We start from the raw sequence: 21,838 nt of genomic DNA, 5'->3' as shown, positions 1-21,838 counted from the left end.
TGGAGGCTTTGTTGTTGTGTCTTTCGGCTTATCCCGGTTAGGGGTCGCCACAGCGGAACTCCGGTCAGCTAATGTTTGGTAGTGGATTTTTATGTGCCGAGTTACCAGCCCTGATGCACAACTTTCAATGAAGGCACGCCCATTCACGCATGCCTCCACACAGAAGATGTTCTAGCTGAGAATCAAACGCGATAACGTCTTGCTGTGAGGCGACAACGCTACTGCAGCACCACTATGGAGGCTTTGTACCCACCTATAATTTTAGTCATTTTTCCTCACTTAGTAACACAACCACTGGAAGAATCCCCCAGGGAAGCAGGACTCTGTAGCCAAAATCATATTCTCCCATCAGGTTGATGGCATGGAATATTTCTGCTGTGATACTCACTACTGCCCACTCATGGCGACTGGTAGATTAACCAAAACATGCAAATTACCAGATTGCTTCCATGAAGGCATTTTACCTATGTATGTACAATGCTGCATGCTTTGAGCTGCCAGGTGCAATGCATGAGAGGGCATGTCAGTGTATGGGGGGATTTCCTTTCGATGACAGTGACAGATGACTTTCATTATCCACAACAGTCACTGGGATATTACTACTGGTAATGGTAGACTCAAGCCTCCAAACAGGTTACAGTGAGGATACATAAACCAGCAATGAGGTCAAAGGTGAAAGTGGGAGTCAGAGGTTACAAGCTGGAAAAAGATGGGGAGATAAATATAAATAGGGCTTGTTAATAGATAACATGCTGCCATACATGACTTGAATGGATGCCAAACACTGTTTCTGTCCTGCCACACTATACCGCAGGGTTTTCCATGTTTGCCACCAGATGAGGGAGCTCAGAAGGGCCTAACTATGCAGTAGTAGATATCATACAAAACAGTGCTGGTAACAGCTTTAAGTTCTAAGACTAATAAGTGCAAGGTCTTAATACTAATACTGAATGTGTAAAAATGGGGGTCCATATATATGACTCAAGAGAAAGTCAAACCTTATATGGTTGAGACCATATGACTGACTTTCTGAAATGTCAAAGCTTATGAATGGAAATCCCATTACAGTGGGGATCAGGAAATGTACCCTTTTCCCCACTGTACTGCTATTTCAGAGATGGTGTATATATATATATATATATATATATATATATATATATATATATATACATATATATATATATATATATACATATATATATATATAATATATATGGGGGTGGGGGCATAGCCCCCCCACATATGGGGTGCAGGGGACTTCCCCCTGCAAAACCGTACATTTTTCTTGTTTTCCATTGCTCGACTTTTTAGAAAGTCCATCATATGGTCTTGACCATATATAGTTCAATTTTCCATTCAGTCAATTTTCTGAATGTGAGATATATATATATATATATATATATATATATATATATATATATATATATATATATATATATATATATATATATATATATACATATATACACACACATATATATATATATATATATATATATATATATATATATATATATATATATATACTCACACACACACGCACACTAAGTCCAAGATCACTGTCTTTCTCGAAATATTCCCTTTTCTCTGAGATATGGTAATCTTAGCATTAGCATATATAAGTAGTTTGAGTGTAGGGGGCTTGCAACCATACAAAATAAATAGCTAGCTTTAAAAGGAGAACAGCATTTATCAGTATTTCTTGTTTAGTTTTGCTTTTTTTTTGTTTTGTTTTGTTTTTTGTAATTCTGGGACTCACAATTACAGATCTTAGAATTACAACAGGGAGTAGAGAATGCATTCTACTCTGTCTAATATTTATTTAATCACTTATGAGCAGGTTTGTCAACTGATCTCAAAGACCTTTCTGGCCACAGTCCCCTGAAGGTGAATAAATAAACATACAAATCAGAAGTGAAATAGTATACAATAACAGAAGATTTAAATCATTCATTATTAAAACAGGGAAATATGCCAAAACTGACAATTTCCATAACTGAATAAGAAATTTGTCTTTCTATATTCAGAAGTTTCTCTAGAAGATACACAATTCCTAATGCAAATCTATAACATCTAGAACCTCTATAAGTATGAGCTCTTACCGCCTGAGAAATATTTCCAGTTCATTAAGGGCCATAACCAGTAGCTGCTCTGTGAGAGAACTGCAAATCATAGATGCCAAGTGAATATTCTCTGACAAGATCTGTAATGAAAATACATTTGTGATTATGATTTGAATCAGTAAGGAATGCTATTAATAAATCATTTATAGACATTTGGGCAGCTAAGTTACAACATTGCCTAAAAGTGACAAATATTTAACCATTATTACCTTAAAGGATATATTGCAACATGTGTAAAATGAACTACAAATTCTGATAGTAAAATTCAACTGCTGGAAAATCAACTACTTTTCATTTTATTGCTCATTCCTAAGAGGTGAAAGAAATTTGGAATAATTTGCTTACTTGTTTACTTATCAGTTTGCTGACCAGGTAATAACATTAGGTCCATTACAGAATGGTGTCCCTTTTTCAGTCCAGAGCTAGGATCAATGGAAACTGCACTGACCTGCTAAAGATTACATGTTGTCTTAGTAGGAACAGATGGAATTGAAATTCATGCATCCTGTATTATAGGGTTACCACCTGTCCCACTTTGCAAGGGACAGTCCCTCTTTGGGCAGTTGCGTCCTGCAAAAAAATTATAAAAATGGCAAGTGTCCTGAGATTTTAGGGCAACATTATTTCCTATATTTTATGTAATAGTTGCATAAAGCAGATATTCTGCATCTGAAACACCTAAATGTTACAATAAACAGAATAAGCAACTAAAATGCTGCAAGACTAAGCTTTTATTTAGGCAAAAAAGTGAAGGTCTGTCCTTTGTACTGGCTGTGGGTATGTTTTGACCTGCAAAATCTGATGTTTGTACCACAATTGTCCCACTTTGGGCAGTTGAAAAGGTGGCAACCCTATTGTATTACAGCCCAGAACCTCAAATATTAGTCCATATTACTTTTCTCATAAAAAGGAGTCCAGTGTGTGTCTATAAATATAAATATTGTGCAGACAAACAAATGACAAACGTGAGTGTGTGTGTGTGTGTGTGTGTGTGTGTGTGTGTGTGTGTGTGTGTGTGTGTGTGTGTGTGTGTGTGTGTGTGTCTGTATACATGTATATTATATATAGGGTACATGAAAACTTTTTGTCCAGTCCAGATTTCTTCACATGTAAGGGAGGATGCATTTTGATTTCAACATTTTTACATTTCAGTACTTTGATGTTTCAAAATTATACATTTAGTATTATGCCTTTCAGTATATTGCTTTTCAGTAATGTGACACTGACCTTATAAACAGCTAGTGGGGTTTAGCTTTAAAGATCTAAATGCATCATTAAAGACTAAAGAAAAAAAGTAAAAAGTTAAAAAATATGGAGAAGAAAGGTCAGTAGGCTATTTGCATATATCCCAAGGGGCTACTTCAATGCAAGTTTAAGGTATCATACAGTGGTGACTCTGGTTTATCTGGTGTGTTTCTGTTTATTGTTAGCTTTTTGGCTTTTCTACCGTACCTTTTTACCCTTTGTTTTGATATAACCCCCCCCACACACACACACACACACACACACACACTTATGAGTTTTATCTAAAATACTTTTCATCTAATCACAAAATATATAAAAAATGCATCTAATACATATTTAATCTAAACCTTCATCAATAGCAAACACTTCTCCAAAGCTTATTTTTTTTTGCAAGGGGGGGAGGGGGCAAGTCGTACTTACTTAACTACCTACATAACTACTTAAACAGCCACAGAGAAAAGAGAAACTCTTGGCACACAAACACGGTCTTCTAGAGACACAACATAGTGGGCATTAGCAAGGTACAAATACTGACTAACACTAATTTATATTGCAATTCATGTGATCCAAGACAACACCTATAGCCTTTTTTCTAACAAATGTGACAGTCATTTGTGTTTTCAATGAAATGTATTTTAGATCAATTGTGATACATTTTTTGTGTCATAGATCAAATGTCACATACCAATATGTATGTATGTATGTATAAGACTTATAGATAGTTGTTGTTGTTAACAAGATAGATATTAAGTTCCAAAAATACACTAGAAGCAGGGCATATGTAAAAACAGAGGTTAATTTAGCATTCTACAAAGTAAGACACCAGCTTATTTGTCTTTCCATCTTCAAAGTAAAAATAAACAGTACTTTACCTGCTTCCCAGTGAGAGAGAGTTAAGTCCCCATAGACCCTACAGAAAAAAAGGCTGTCTTTTATTGCAAAGAAAGTCCAAGAATGAAAGATTTTTCCCAGACAGAATTTACAGCTCAAAGAAATTGGTACATCCACAGGTATAATCCACAAGTATTCCTGACAGGGATTTCACGCCACACTTCCAGGGTCTTACTTCAGATGATCCTTCAGTAAGGAACATACTTCCTGAGTTTAGCCTTTCAGACTTCTATGTTTTATAATATAGTAACTGTCAATTAAAACCTTGTGATTTAGCTAATTGCTGTGAGAATTTTACCACTCTTAATTTAGTCTCAGAAAACATTTAAGGGCACATATATTTTTCCATAACCAACATGTTACAACTCCTCCCTCCTAACATACCTCTCAACCTCTTAGAAAGCAAGAAATCTGGACAAAGCCATTCATAAAAGTGGGACAAAGGCGCAAAAATACAGACAATTTTAAAATTTTGCTCTTACAAACTTAGAAAGTTGATAGAATAACAGGTTTTGCATTAGCATTAATTTTCTGAAGGGCATGAAGTCTGAAACTCAGATGTCTGCCATTATTTTCTAACTTCAGTCTCAAATGATTTACTATTTATTTGCCAGAAAACCACAATTGTATGAAAAACAGACCAAAAATACAAGGCAAAAATCTGGATATGCCGCGAAAATCTGTACATGCCTCCTAACACAAAGCCAGAGGCTTTAGAATGATAACAATGAATTATAGGTCACAGAATACTATCAGCATTTTTGTTGGTTAGGCCGGATCTGTGGGTCACTGTATACTGTGCTTGGTATTTCCTTCAGTTTGTCAACTTAACCAGTGCAAAGGATCTGTTACAACAGTGATCTGCTTGCCTGACAAATAGTATTTTGAAGCATAGAAATTTCCCTTAATTGCTTGACCCTGTTGCTGGAAAGCTGAGCAACTCCTTTCTGCACTGCTCAGTTTCCTAATGATATAACACAGAATAATTATTTTTGTATATCACTGACCCGAGACCTCTCTCTGATGCATCAGTATGTCAAATACATTCTTTAACAAAATCAGGAGTTATTAACACAGGTTCTAAACACAATTTTGTCTAAGTTAATTAAATGCCTTATTTCATCAAGAGATCCCTGCATCTTTTCAGGAGCATTTCCTCTTGTAAGATCTGTCATAGAACAAGTAACAGTCACAAAATTAGGTACAGAGTTTCTGCAATAACCCACTGATCCAAGAAAAGGCTTCACCTCTCTCAAGAGGTTTTACTGGCCAGTGTTTATATGGCTTCTATCTTCTCTTGTTTCAGTTTTACCACCCACTTCCTACATGGCTTCTATCATACAGAGTTTACTTTTCTTAAAATTTACAGTCAGGCCTGCTCACATCATTTCTAACACAGACTGCACTTTAGGTAAGTGAGGTCCCAATCTCCAGAATGAATGACTGTATCATTCAGGAATGCCGCAGCCTCAATTTAATCCATCAGCCTCTGAAAGGCAGCTGGGGCTCCATGTAAGCCAAAATGATAGCACTGTGTATGGGTCAGATAACAAAAGCCATTTTTCCCTCTTCTGTAGATGGGGCAGGTTGCATCTACCAATATCTCTTTATCAAGTCTAATGTTATCATTTATCTTCCCTTACCTAAGTTCTCTATCAACTCATCAATTTGAAGAGTGGAATAACTATCAAACTTAAAAATGCTATTCAGTTTCCAAATGTTATTCTTCCATCAGGTTTAGGAACTAGTACTATTGACAGGGACTATTTTTCCAAATATTTGCTTTCCATAGAAGATATTAAAACTAGTACCTGATCTCATGGGCTAAATTCTCTAAGTTGGACATGTTTGTTATACAGTGTTCTCTTACTGGCATTAATTTTGCAAACTAAAAGTGTTTTATTATACTTTTGACTGGTGCTTTCCTCTTGCCAAGTTTCATTAGCAATGCCAAACAGCCAGCTCAGATGCCAGCTATACAGATGTTTGACTGAGTAAACCCATCTGAAGCTTGTGACAGTTCTCTGATCGCAAGCAGTTTTAATAAGGTAATAGTTGGTTCTACTTATTTCCATTAGCATCAATAACTTTACTCAGCATGACGTTCACTGTTTGTTTATTTTTTGTTTAATGGGGTGATGGCCTGATTAATATTGACCAATTTCAGGCTCAGCATGGAAGAAATACAAAAACATTTCACAAACAAAAAAATATATAGGCAGGTAAGCAACCTTTCTACTAATCTATCAACCTGCAGATGGTAGACGGAGGTCCTCAACCATTTTAAATTTAAAGCATACTTTGTTTACTCTTTGTTCCATTGCACCACTTTTCCCCCAGACTATGGATGAAATGGAGCCCCAGAGATCAGATTATTGTGCTTTCCAAACAGACATTCAATAAACAAATAAATAAACAAAACAAAATAAATAGGCACAGGATGAAAGAGGTGACAAGTTAAGAACAGGCAAAATGAGCAGATAATACAGAAAAAAAGCAGTAGCCACACTGGTTCAGTAAAGGGAGGATTTCATTGTTCTGGACAGTAGGAAAGGTTCAGAATAAGAGCATGTGCAGAGGACACAAGGTGTAAATTAGCAGACAATATCATACCGCAGCATCTTACCTGCATGATTATGACTGGAAGACTGGACTGGTAGTAACCTTCATGATCTTCATCTGGTTCTTGGTCTCTGAACCAGTCATTGACTTCTGCCTCTAAAGCTTTCTGCATCCACTCTGACATGCTAGCCTAGATATGAAAATAACCTTATTAGAACACGATGCTTCTTTTACATATGCATCTTTCTTTGGAGAATTGTACTGACAGTCATGTCCAGTTTTGTTAGATTATGAGTCAGATTATAAAACTTATAAGGATAATTATTATTTGTAGGAAATGGGAAAACTCGCTGATGTAGTTTTTAAAGGCATGAAATGTAATCTATGATGATTCAAGTTCTAACATGTGGAAAGGGGTTGGGAGGCTTCATATTGCCAGCAATAAGTGACCTTTATTAATCATTTGAAACTGTGTTGTAAGGACCTGTTGAGTCAGTAACACCACAAATGGGTTTATTTTAATTCTTCTTCTTCACTGATAATCAGTGCCCTTGCAACTGGGATAATATATTTGCGGTCTTCCTAAATTACATTTGCACAATTTATACTGCTTATTGTAATTGAAAAGTTATATCCTGACAGCTGCAAAAGAATTTTAATTATGCCTCACCCAGTTTCCCACCAATCATCTAATGTGCAGCTGTACCAATGCACAATTCAAACAGGATTAGAGACCCTGCTCCTAAGCATGGATTTATAGAGCTGAGCTGTACACCTCACTTCTCCACAGCATATATGAGCAAGCAAACAATGTTATTGCTCAGTCACATAGTAGGCAAACAGAACTAGTAGGAATTGCATTCTGCATCCAGCTGGCACCTCAGGGACTGGATCCACTAATCAAGTCAGGGTTGCCTAGGTCATGGCCAGGGTTATTTCTCTGTACCATGGAGCCAGATGACAGTAACTTCATTCAGTTTCTTCCTGATAAAACATAGGAAGTGATCACCAGAAATGTCTTCCTTTTGGGAAGTAGTCAGTGTGCAAAAGCAAAGGGCAGTTACAAGATCACTGTTAAAATGATCATTGACATGCTTGTTGGGGTGGAGCAGTATATATATGTGTCTAAGAGCAAAACATTTTAATACATTACTATGGACAAACTTTAATTACCTTTCATCAAAATCTAATTCCAGAGGTTTGCACAGAAGGTGACTACTGTTGTGAGGGTTGGAGAGGCAGGCTGAAATCACTGAAAAGTGTGATGGTCACTGTTGCAAAATCATTGATATAGTTTATCAAGTGGCAGGGTATGTCTGTGAGTAACCAGATAAAACATATTAATTTGATTACTATGTCTTTCGCTTCCTCTATAATTGGGCATCAGATGTGTATGCAGAAAGTGGTTGTGTGTAAAAGCAAAAGGCAGCTGCATGATCACTGTGAATAAATCCTTCATATACCTTTGTGCAGCAGTGTGCGTGTGTGTGTGTGTGTGTGTGTGTGTGTGTGTGTGTGTGTGTGTGTGTGTGTGTGTGTGTGTGTGTGTGTGTGTGCCCTACAGCAACAAGTCAAAATATATTGCTCTGGTCATTATGTAATTCACTTTCATAACACACATCAAAGATATGCAATGAAGGTTGCTTTCCTTTTGGGACAAGAGTCGGAAGGCAACTTGTGTGTAAAATCATGGAGCAATTATGTGATCCGCGATGAAAGATCACCGATTTGGCCTGCAGATGACAGTATACATGTCTGACAGAAGACAGCTGAAATACATTTTTGTGGCCTCTACATTTTTCATTTTCTTCACAATCAGACATTAGAAGTCCGCAAAGAAAGAGGTTAGCTTTTCTAGGGGATCAGGTTGTGTGGCAAAGCAAAGGTAAATTGCATGATGCTCTTAAATGATCATTAATATGTTCATGGGGTGGGAGAGTGTATGTGCCTGACAGGAACAAGATGTGGGAGAGTGTATGTGCCTGACAGGAACAAGATGAAGTACATTACTGTGGCTATTAAATTTAAGTGACTTCTTTACAGTCAAAGGTGTGCACTCTGCCAGAAGGGGAACATTCCATGAAGAGAGTATTTGTGAAAAAGAAGCTGAAGCTTGTATTTGTAGTGTTTATATTCCTAGATTCAGTGCACATACATATACACATTGTTTTACCTTTTCTCAGAGGTGTGACTATGCAGTACATAAAATCGTAAGTATATTTTTGCTGTTAAAAGAAAAAACAGTACATACTTGTTCATGAAAGTTATACTTTCCAACATTTGAAATGTTAATACAGAAAATAAAAAGAAAATATAGAAAGCTTCAGTCGCTATATTACCTCATCACTAAAAAACCCAACCAAATTACAGTTTATAACAAAACATCTAGACTTGTTACTCAGTAAAACATACTAGAAAATGTCTAATGGTTTTAGAAGTGTAACTCTGTATTGATAGCCTCCACAAAAAGGGTGACATTGTGATTAGAACTATTAAGAATGTGTTGGGCTGCCGAGTTGCATTAGATTCAGAATATATTAATGTGAATAGATGACTTTGGTGTGTCAGAATGCAACCTAGATCCAAAATATGTCTTTACTGTGCTGTAATTATATAAAAAGTAAAATCCATACATATTTCTGTAGAAAAAGAGGAGGATTTTCACTCATAAAATGGTATGGTCTGAGGGAGCCACAATGATGTGGTTAACTGAGCACTGGATTACATTTAATTCCTGAGGGAAGAATTGTAAACATGGCTACATTTTATAATGAGAATTCAGTTGTATTTTATTGTATACATTTTTTGAAATGAAAAGAACAATGGACAGACGTGCCTAAGTGCCCTTTTTCAAGGGTGATGTCTGAGCACCGTCTGGTAAAATGACTTGCTCAGTCACATAGTAGGCAAACGTAACTAGTAGGAATTGCATTCTGCACCCTGGGCTACAAGAAGCAACATGTGAATAGCTTAAACTGTTAGACAAATGCATTAACTGCATGTTATACTTCTTTGATGATTGTATTACTAACTCCTGAACGAGAATCGGTATATGGCTTTTTATGGGTATATCTACAGATGGATAACATTTAGTTCAAAAGTCAATTGTCTAATGCGCACGACATAATGAAACAGAATGTTGATCTCTACTGGTGTAATATCTATGTTTCTGCTCTTTGTTGAGGGAAATTTTTCCCATGTCATGTTTGTGTGACTGTTGTGTTGGAATACACAAGTCCAGGGGTTGTGGGAGCTTACCAGCCACATGAAGGGGTGCAGGGAGATAGCCCCCTCCCCAAAAAAATTGCTTGCAGTTGAAAGCTTCACATGTGATGTTTGCAGCATTTGTGTTCACTTTGTTCACTATTTCGGTTCGTCTGCATCTTAGCAATCAAGGCTTCATAGTAAAACACTTTTTTGTAGAGGTATTAAAACTGTCACAGTCGGGCATATTACATTATACATGGTTTTCACCATGCTGGCAAATGATTCCTGCACAGGATGCAGAATACCACACTAGTCCATTAATTCTCTTTAATTAGAAGTAAAAATCAAATATATTTGTCCTGAATAAAGATGTCGTTTATCTCTAGAATTATGATTAGCTCCCCACCAAAAAAGACACATATACTAACGTATATTACATGAAAATGAACTTGTGTATATGTCTCCACACTTGGAATCCCCAGCTCAGAGGATTTTGCAGATCATCTTTGACATATTATTCTAAGAAACATTGTGACTTTAAGTCGCAACTGAATATCTGAGGTGTACACAGTCAGTGAAAGCTGTAACTGATGGGTACCGAGGCCATCTATGGATAAAAGGGACTTATGCATGTTGTTTGATCACTGTTAAACAGCAGTCACTGTGTCTGACATGGCAGGAGTAGTGTTACATTTATTTATTTTACATTTGTTTACCGGGGAGGTCCGATTGGAAAGAGCTGTCCGTTTTCAGTGGAGGCCCGGGGAGAAAAGCTACAGAACAATTGCTAACATACTATACATAAGATATTTACATGAGCATTGTGGTTTGCACATTTATTTTATTTATTTTTATTTATTTATTTTCAGTTTGATTACCGGGGAAGTCCACTGGGCCAGAATGTGCCCATTTTCAGTGGAGGCCCGGGGAGAAAAGCTCCATAAGCAACATGAATACAAAAAGGTTACATAATGCAGAGGTAAAATACATATATAAATTCGTACAGTTAGGAACAGCAAATGCTTAAACTGTATATTATAAACACAATTAAAGACAATAGATAACACAGTTTACAGGTATTTACATTCAGAGCAATAAGTTTCAACTGTGTGAAAAATAAGCATCTGAGGTTACTTGATATTTACAATATTTAGATACTTGGGAGTCAAGAGAGAGAGCTTGGGGGGGGCGTGGCTAGGATGTAGACTGATTGGCAGCATCTTTTCTCAGCTCTGCACTCAAAATATATTTCTGACAGGAATTTTTAAAAAGTAGATATTGTAGACAAACCTATTTTGTTGAATTACTTCTACTAATATCACTAGAAGTCTACAGTGCAAAAAATTTGGCTTTAAACATTATTTTTCCTGTCAAAAACAAGAAGGAAGGTATCTGAATCTACTGAAAATGAGCTTTTCTAAGCATATCACTTAGGACCAGACGATGAAAAAGGAGATACAGTCTTTATTAAATGCTATACAAGACTTGTCAGTGAAATTTGACAAGATGAATAGCAAACTGGACACTTTTGAGGAGAGATCTACAAAACAAATACAGCAACTACAAGAAATAATGACGCAACAGAAGTCTCAAATAGCTGACATAGAGAGATCCTTAAATGATACTGAGGGCAGACTCTCAGAACAAGATCTTCAGCTACATTTTTTATCACAACAAAATGCTTCATTACAAAATAAAATAGAGGATCTAGAGAACAGGTCCAGACAAAATAACCTTCGCATCTATGGGCCACCAGAGAAAACAGAGGGAGATAACATGGTGGCTTTCCTTACTACCTGGTTACCAGAAGTTTTAAAATTGCCTGAAGCTCTTTCTTATGGAATTGAAAGAGCCCACAGATCCTTAAGAGCTGCTTCATCAACCATCAAATCAAAAAAATCACCCGAGATCAATAATAGTAAAGTTTTTTCATCACAGGACAAGGAACTTATTTTAAAAACAGCATGGTCAACTTCTCCAGTTAAATACAAAGACAACATAATCAAAATTGGTAATGATTATTCTGCTGGAGTTATAACTGCAAGAAAAGAATGTCTCCCTCTGATAAAGGAATTGAAAAAAAGACAACTTAAAGTCCACTTGCTGTTCCCTGCGAGAATAAAAATATTTTTTACTGAAGGTCCTAAAACTTTTGACACTCTGCAAGCAACAGTTTCTTATCTTTCAGCTAATAAAACCTTGGATAATGTGAAAGAAATGGATTTCTCCCAATTTGGGGTTAAGCGTCACTTAGAAAAAAAATGAATGGAGCACTGCTGACAAGAAGAAGAAGAAACGATAAAAGACATATGAAAAACACAAACATTATTGTCTTCTATTTGCTCTGTAAGGCAAAAAAGTTCTTTGAAAGCATTCATGCTTTACACATGTGCCAGTCTTTGAAACAATATAAATACAAGATAAGCAGGACATTTTATAACTAAAGGAAACAACCCTAAAAGAAAGCAAGGTAACATATCTTTCTCTATTACAGTGTAAATACTAACAGTCATGATTTTTCTAACTCTAAATGATGTTTAGATAGTTCATTTATAAATTACCTGCCTTTTACTGCTAGTATAGAATATGATGTATTTACACAGACATTAATATGGTGTGTTTAAATGAGCATGATTCATTTTTATATTATTTACACTAAGCTGCATGAAATATCTAAACTGATGTATTTAATACACATAATAATATATAAAAACTGATAGTAATAACTGTCAAAAAGCGCCTTGAAAAGTAATTATCTATTCTTTGATGCTAAAAGTGCCTTTTTGACTATCAAACAACTGTTTAGCTTGTATATCTGCCCTTAATGTTAAGAAAACTAATAGAAGTTTAATGAGCTGGTGTTCAGTTTAAATAAAAAGCCCTAAAAACTTCACTTACTTTGTTTTTGTCTTCCCGCCATGGTCATGAGCTGGGAACTCTTATTTTACCACCCCTGAATGAAAGTTCTTCAGTTAGAATCCATTACAGTATGTTAAACCTTCTAACAGCACAAAATAAAAGTAAACAGTCATGGGTGATGTCAGCACTAAAACAAGACAGTATGGGTGTGGTGTCAGCTCCTAAGCTACTTATAGTAACCAGTACACTATTTATGAGATGGAAAAGTACTTTTACAGTTTTAACAAATATTAAAAGTACACTGAAGTACCTAATGAATTTAGAAGGTATCAACACATACATGACGTTTTATTATATTGTAATATTTGTTATTCATTTTGAATTGTACACATAAACAGCACACAAAGCTTAAAAAGAAGTATATCACTTGGAAGAAACTGTATGAATAGTTAACACATACAGATTTTACTATAATCTTTTCTGATAAGATCACCCACATAAATTACTATAATTTAACTTAATTTTATAAAAATTTAATATATTTAAGTCCTTGACTGGAACTATATAACATATTTGTAAACACAGTGCAGCTAGTGTACCTTAAGGATAGTAAGTCAATTAAGGTTCATGAATGTAGCTATGTGTTATTAGGCATTTTAACGGTAAAAAGGAGTTGTTGTTGTTTAATTATCAAGATAGTCTGTAAATATTAAATTGTTCAAGTAGCACAATCTTTAAGCAGTAATGAGCAAGAAAAAATCTCAGTCTTGCTTATGATATTGTTTTATATATATATATATATATATATATATATATATATATATATATATATATATAGGAAAGAACTGCTGAATTATAAGTATGCTTTTATTAAAGGCAAGTTATATTAATATTAAACATCCTCACTGAAAATGAATGGTTGTGTAGAGACACAGTAACTCCCATTATATAACCAAGGCTAAAGAGATTGTCTTGTATGTCTAAATTGATCAGCCTTGAACCTTAGATTGCAAACAGACATGCAACATACTTTTACTTATAATACTGAATATATATTATATACCATCACAAACGCTAAAGCCATTGTCAGCTAAATCTCATATCAATCAGCATTAAAATATGATTTGAATAGCATAGGCATTTACTAACATATTAATGTTGGTACCTGATATGCATATAACTAACAGGTCTAATTTCTGTCTATGAAAGTAAATACCAGGCTGTGTGCATTTGTTAATTATGAAACAAAAGTTTGCTATCTATTCTTTTTAATATCCTATAGGTATGTACTTGTTAGAGACACACACATGCTGCAAAGCTGCTAGTTATTGCATATTCATTAGTATATTTCTGACTGCAGTGTTGTAAATATATGGTGTGGACCACTTGAGTTGAGAATATGTCTCAATATTGGGCATGTTTTCTGTTTGAACGTTGTATATTATCTATAATATGATATGGAGTACCCTCACTAAATTCAAAAAAGCCACAATAGAAACAAATATTTATTAAAAATGGAGAATAGAAGGATGAAGAGAAAAATGAAGGAAAATGGTTGATGGTCATATAAGGTTATCTTTTCCTGTGTATGTAGAAGAGTTGACAGTAATAAGTACCAAACAACTGTGTTATAGCATATTTAAAGCCTACTTTGCTTCTCATATTTTCCAACCTTACAGTTATAACTCTGCAGATAAATCCTGTAATATCATAAGGAGTATGAGTTGCTATTTGACATATGACATATGTGGTACACTAGTGATGAAATATGCCAGTGGCATTAATAAATATATAGGAATTGCTAAGAAATGTAGTCTTAAACTATATAATACCAATGCCAAAAACAAATTAGTAGCATTCATACCACTAAAATATGACTTTTTGGATTAAAAGAAAACTATAAGATTACTGATAAATGACAATACAAATGTAACGTTATATTCATTGTTACAGATACTTTCTGATTTAATCAACTTGTGGCATGATTAACTGATGCATATAATGCTTAACATTTTTTTTTTTTTTTTATGTATGTATATATGTGTGCATGTATGTATGTATGTATGTATATATATATATATATATGTATATATATATATATATATATATATATATATATATATATATATATATATATATATATATATATATATATATAGGTAGACCATTACAATAAATTTGATACCTATGAATGCCACTCACAGTATAAGGGAGATAGACAGCAAGCATGTTAATTTTAAGATGCATGACCATTATTGCTACACAAAAGATATATTAAAATAAAAGATTTCCCTTTACAATTTAAACAAAACCAAATAGTTAAGTATTAAATCTATGTATAGTTGTGTTGCCTTAGTGCTTTATAAAATATTAAAAATAGATAAAGACTGTATTTAAGTAATCTATAAAGACAGATACATATATACTTAAAAGATATATAAGATACTTTTCATTATAAAACTACCATATGGCAGGGCCGGGGGAGGATGCTGAAATGCAGACTTAGAGAGATTGCTTGAATGATTAGATCATTCAAGGATGAGATGTTTTTTCTCATTGAGGGGTTTGGTGGTTGTTTATCTTATATTGTTCTCAGTTATGATCTTGTAATTTACTTTTATTGGGTGTCTATAATCTATTGTAATATTGTTGGAAGAAGAAAGAACAAGTCATTCTCTTCATGTACACACATCTACACATTGTTATGAGAATATGAAAATGGATAAAAGCAAAGCTAATATAAATCCAATTGCAAAATGTATATCTCTTAATGTAAATGGTTTAAATAATAGCTGCAAAAGGGGAAGTCTTTATAGATATTTAAAGCTATGTGAAGCGCAACTAGTATTTTTACAGGAAACACACTTTACACAGGAAGACATAAATAAAATAAACAATAAAAATTATGCAATACTAGTAAGTTCCACCTATAATCAGAAGTGAAGGGGAGTAGCAATTTTGTGGAAAAACACTACTTTAATGCCTAAAATCATAAACACGTTCCATGACAACTCAGGAATGTTTTGTCTAGTGACAATATCTATCAATGAAATGATATATACATTAGTGAATATTTATTGGATACCAGGACTAGGTGTTAGAGTGGCCAAACAACACTTAGAAGACATTGTACAATTTACCAAAGGCAATTTTAATCATAGCTGGAGATTTAAATTGCATTATAAAAGAAACTGACACAAATACTAAAACTACACGTAAGAGATCACCTTTAACAAAGTAGTTATCTGAGTTTGTTGAAACTTTTAATATAGTTGACATAAATGAGTATGCTATCCCAGATTCACTATTCTTTACACATTTTTCCCATAGACATAATACATACTCTAGAATAGATAGAGTGTACATAACAAAGGATTTAACCTCTAAATTAAATAAAGTCAAGACAATTTCATGTCCATTTTCAGACCATAACACCATAACGTTTGAGATAGACTTATGTTTCAAGAGAAGGATATCAGTAACAAGAATACCATCTTACATAACAAATCTCAAATATTTTAAGGAATTTTATATTAAAGAGACACAAACATTCCTAGATATCAATCTTACAAAAGATGTATCTGAAATATATATATGGGATGCATTGAAAGCATACCTATATGGAAGATCGGTGGGATGGTATAAAAATAAACAAAAACAGTGGAATAAGGAATTAATGGAATTACAGTCAAAAGTAGATAATTTAAAGCTTGATATTCAAAATGGAAACACCAACTTAATAAAAGAACTAGAATATACTAATAAAAAATACTCAGAGACGCTACACCACAAAACAATGATCAACTTAGAAAAAAATTAAACTATGTTACTATTCAATGAACCCTAAAACCAACGAAGAATAGCAAATAGGACTAAAAAGATTATTAAAACAAATCAAATCAAGGAAATACATAATATAGAAACCAAAAAGAAAGTATCTGATTTAGAAGGAATACTAGTAGCTTTTAGGCTATTTTTTCATAAACTTAATAATCAAAATGAGAAAACAGAAACACATTCAGCATTGAAAGCTTTTCTCAAAAACAATGTTAAAGTTAGGTTATTAGAGGAGCAGGTACAACAAATAGATAAACAAATAAAAATGACAGAACTTAAAGCTGAAGTAAATAAGCTAAAATTAAACAAAGCTCCCGGTATAGATAATATCACCCCAGAAATGTTTAAATTACTATCAAATGAGGCTTTGCTGTTGTTATTGAATGTCTTTACATCAGTTAAAAATGGTAAAGACATTCCCCCTTCTTGGAAGTACACATTAATATCACCAATTCTGAAACAAAATAAAGATCCCAGTGAATATTCATCATACAGACCCATTTCACTTCTTAATAATAGATTATAAAATTTTTATGGCAATACATGCTGCTCGAATAAAACAATTACTACCACTTTTGATAGAGGAGGATCAAACAGGTTTTATAAAAGATAGGAACACTTATGACAACATTAAAAGAATTCTTTCCTTAATTGATTATATAAATGTCACAAAAAACAAAATGAATGTTATTAGCTTAGACATAAATGGCACATTTGATTCAGTGAACTGGGATTATCTGTGGTTAGATTAAGAAGAATATGGCTTCTCAAACAACTTCACTTTGTTAATAAAATCATTATATGAAAAATCATTGGCTTATATAAAACTGGGATCTTGTCTGTCTAACTCTATTAAAATAACTAAGGGCACAAAACAAGGCTGCCCTCTTTCTCCATTATTGTTTGCGCTAGTCATTGAACCCTTAGCAAATAATATACGTATGGATAAAAATATTGAAGGAATACAACTAGACAACAGCCTAGAGCTTAAAATTCAACTTTTTGCTGATGATATTTTAATTACCTTAAAAAATAATAATAGCAGTTTAAAAGCATTATGGGACTCCATTCAAAACTTTCAAAACTTTTCAAGTCTTAAATTTAATGAGAACAAAACAAATGTATTGCTTATAAATACTAATAAAAAAGATCTAAATAAAAAATACCATAAATATATCTCTACCGATAATATAATTAAATACTTGGGAATTATAATAACTAACAACCTAGAAACTACAATTGAAACACAATTGAATGTCATACAAGCTTGTTCTTTGCCACCAGCTAAATCGCACCTAAAACAATTAAATGATTTAATGGTAAGATTCCTTTGGTATCCAAAAAAAACAAGGATAGCTATGAAGTATCATCTAGATGATTGGGATATAGGTGGCATAGGTTTACCAGACATAGAAATATACTTGCATTCATCCATTATTTAAACAATATCATTATGGCTAAATACAAAATATACATCAAAATTGAAGCTAGTTCATGAGAGAATCTGGTTAAAATCGGGATTTGTAGTAGCAAATAAGTATACAGATTTCATACCAAACAATTTTCTATGGCTGATGAAGGCATATATGATGATACATAAGAATAAAAATATAAGTTCCAAATACATTACTTATACATTAAAAATTTTCCAAAATGTTATTAATAGCAATCCTGATATTAAAGCATGGTCATTTCTTTTATATCTAGTAGCGTACACACAAGGTAATATAATAACATTTAATATGGAAGTAGCCAACATGCTTAAAGAAAAGGGATTAATATATTGGCATCAATTGCTAAACTCTTGAAAACTTCTGACAATAGACCAGATTAAACAGAAATTAAATATGGAAGATAGTTTGTGGTTACATGTACAAGAATTAAGACAGTATATATTAAGCAAACAAGAAACAATGCAACCATCAATAAGACAAAATGTTCCTAACCTTATAGAACATATAATATTACTAACGAATCAACCCATTACTGGAAAGGGATACTTATCATCTATTTATAAAACAAACAAAAAAATAAAAATGCATAATAATGACAAAATATGGAATTATTATAGATCAGTTAATGGACATGTGCCAAATGACAGAGATAAAAACTAATTCTTCTCTCTCCAAAGCAGACATCACTTTCATTACATTGGAGACTTTTTACATGGCAATTCATACACAGATCTTATGTAACCCCTCATAAAATGGAACTTATGTTTAAGAAAAATATTGGCTGCTGGAGATGTGATTTATCAATAAAAGCAGACTAGCAACATATGTTCTACGAATGCCATTTGATTAAACCATATTGGGATAAAATAAATTATTTTCTGCAAATGGTATTCAATGATAAATTCCAGATTTCCAAATTATTTTGTTTAGTGCACCTGTACCCGATTGTTTGCCAAGAACAAAATATGTAATCTTATGGACTCTCCTAGCTATTGCAAGGAAGAACATTACATCAAACTGGAAATCCAAAGCTTCTCCAACTTTTAAGCAATTCATGAATATGGTGTCAGCAGTATCGCAATTGGAAATGAACACTATTAAAGGAAGAACTGAAAGAACTAGATCATTATACGTAGCATGGCAAAAAGTAACTGAAATACTGGAGAATAATGACTGCAGCAGATTATAAGCAGGAAACAATTGTATAGAAAGTCAATTATATGTCAACAATAGACACCCTTGTAAGTACTTTATTTTGGTTTTAATGTTTGATATCTGTTTAGAGGTTTTAGCCTACCTTTTTAAATAATTTGTAAATACTTCATTGTCATAAATAACCTGCATTCATGTTTTCTTGTTTTTGGAAATGAATAAAAATATTTAAAAAAAAAAAGAGAGAGAGAGCTTGCTTAATCTGAGGATGCAAGCTTAGGTTTGTTTTAGGAGAATAGAAAATAAAGTTGTAGGGTAGCATATAGCAAGGAGTATGGAGAGATCAAAGGGGAAATTTCTTAGAATTTATGTAGGGTGAAAGCAGAAACATTTACATTTAGTAGACAGGTATGAGAAAAGTTGGGTCTTGAAGGATTCAGAGTTAGGTATAGTCCTAAGTGAAGGAGGGAGAGAGTTCCATTTTTTGCCTAGAGAGAAAGAGAGAATGAGTTGGCCTGCAGGACATTTGGGTTTGTGGATAGAGATTAAATTTTGGTGTTCAGAACTCAGAGGATTGGGATGTATGGGGGAAGGATGTTTGTTAAGCTGGGCATTTCTCTGGATAGAATATTAATTTGTGAGAGGTGGTTAGTTGGAGATATTCTAGGTGGTTAGAGAGTTCCAGCCAGTTCAGAGATTGTAGGGTAAGGCAGTGGTGAGTAGAGGTTTTGGATTTAGTTGTAAATTTAGAGATCTTATTATAGCAAATTTCGAGTTTAGAGGTGTTGGAAGACAGGCTAGTTAGAAGAGGGGCATCATATAGTAAAGAAGGAAGGAGGTAGGTAGTTGCTATAGTATGCCTGGAGGAGTTGGAGAGAAAGTGGTTATTCCTATAGAGCATACCTAGCTTTTGGTGTGTTTTCTTTATGTTTTGTGCTATGTGGATATCAAATTTAAGGTGTTCATCTATGGTAATGCCAAGGAGTTTTGCAGAAGGGACCACTTCTATAGCAATGTTGTTTTGGCTTAGGACTTTGAAAGCATTTTTGTCGAAAGAGAAAGCACTGGAGGGAGGGAAAAGAAGTATTTTAGATTTATTAGAGTTGAGAGAGAGATGGTTGTGGTGCATCCAGTTCTCAGTAGTGGAAAAAGCTATTTGGGTTTTAGTCAATATTTCAGGAAGGGTTAGAGGTGGCACAGACTAAGGTAGAATCATCAGCGTATTGGATAACTGTTGTGTCAGGGATGACAGTGTGAAGGTTATTTATGAAGATGTTGAAAAGCATAGGTCCAAGGATGGACCCCTGGGGAGCACCGGTGGGTGTTGGCAAGAAGGAGGAGGTAGAGTTCTTCCATCTGACAGCTTGAGATCTGTCTGATAGGTAGCTAGAGAACCAGGATAGGGTGTCAGGGGAGAGATGAAGGTTGGAGAGATGAAAGAGAAGGTGCTTGTGGGAGATGGTTTTGAAAGCTTTTGAAAGATCTAGCAGTACTGTGGATACTAGTAATCCAGAATCCCTGGCTCGATTTACTGTTTCTAAGAAGGATAGTAAGGCAGTAATGGTGCTGTGGCCAGGGCAGAAACCATGCTGGGTGGGTGTTATGAGATGGTTCTGAGTTAAGAAAGGCATAAGTTGGTGGTGGACACATTTTTCTAGAATTTTTGATATTGGCGAGAGTAGGGCAATTGGGCAGAAGTTGGAGATATTGGTGTTTTTGCCTCCTTTGTGAAGAGGTAGAATGAAGGCAGATCACCAAAGTTTGGATACATATGACTCTTTTAAAGATCTGTTAATTAGGACGCTGATAGGGAGAGCGATACCTTCAGCAGCAGATTTGAGGAAGGAGGAGGGTATGTTGTCGGGGGCATTTGAGCATGGCTTTAGTTTGGATAGGAGTCTTTTTGTGAAAGTAGTTGAGACAGATTTGAGCTGGAAATCAAGAGGACAGTTATGAGGGTTGTTAGGAGAAGAGGAAAGAGAGTTGGATGGATTATTGTCTGGAAAAGATTTGGTTAGATTAGCTATGGATTCTGTAAAAAATGTATTGAAGTGAGAGCTTAGTTCTGAGTCAGTTATGCTAGGGTCAGGGCAGGGATTATTCCTAAACCCTGGATGGAGTAGAGAATTAACAGATTTCCAGAATTGTTTTGCGTTCTTGTTATTGTTGGACTGAAGTTTATTATAGTAGTTTTTTTTGTCCAAGGTGATTAGTTTTTTTACTTGGTTGCGGAGTTGGGTGTATTGAAGCAAGGTAGAAGGCATCTTATTTTTCTGGTATAGCTTCTAGGATTTTCCCTGCAATGCATGATTTGTTTTGTTTCTTTGGATAGCCAAGGAGCAGAATTAGCCTTGACTCGTTTGTTTCTTGGCGGGGCTTGGGAGTTGTGAGTTTTTAGGAAGATAGAGTTAAAATGTTCAACAGCATTGTCAAGGGGAAAAGTATTTAGGATTTGCCAGTTAATATGTTTAAAAGTGTTTGAGAAATTTGTAGGGTTGAAGTTGCTGA

The 21,838-nt window shown here is 34.3% G+C and overlaps 1 protein-coding gene across 1 annotated transcript in view; it reads right to left on the bottom strand.

Moving 5' to 3' along the window:
- Positions 1–2,098: 2,098 nt before the first annotated feature.
- The window catches only part of LOC122808586 (exocyst complex component 3-like protein), a 507,273-nt gene continuing 487,533 nt past the window's right edge, over positions 2,099–21,838 (bottom strand). The window contains exons 6-7 of the mRNA XM_044079542.1: positions 6,886–7,011; positions 2,099–2,203 (exon numbers count right to left, since the gene is read on the bottom strand). Coding sequence (XP_043935477.1) covers positions 2,099–2,203; positions 6,886–7,011 — 231 coding nt within the window. The remainder of the gene's footprint in view (positions 2,204–6,885; positions 7,012–21,838) is intronic.

The sequence above is a fragment of the Protopterus annectens genome, chromosome 8.part0 (genome assembly GCF_019279795.1).
Source record: "Protopterus annectens isolate FY-2018-M chromosome 8.part0, PAN1.0, whole genome shotgun sequence".
NCBI classification, from domain to species: Eukaryota; Metazoa; Chordata; order Ceratodontiformes; family Protopteridae; genus Protopterus; species Protopterus annectens.
The sequence above is the reverse complement of the archived record's forward strand: the minus strand, read 5'-3'. Positions and strand labels throughout refer to the sequence as shown.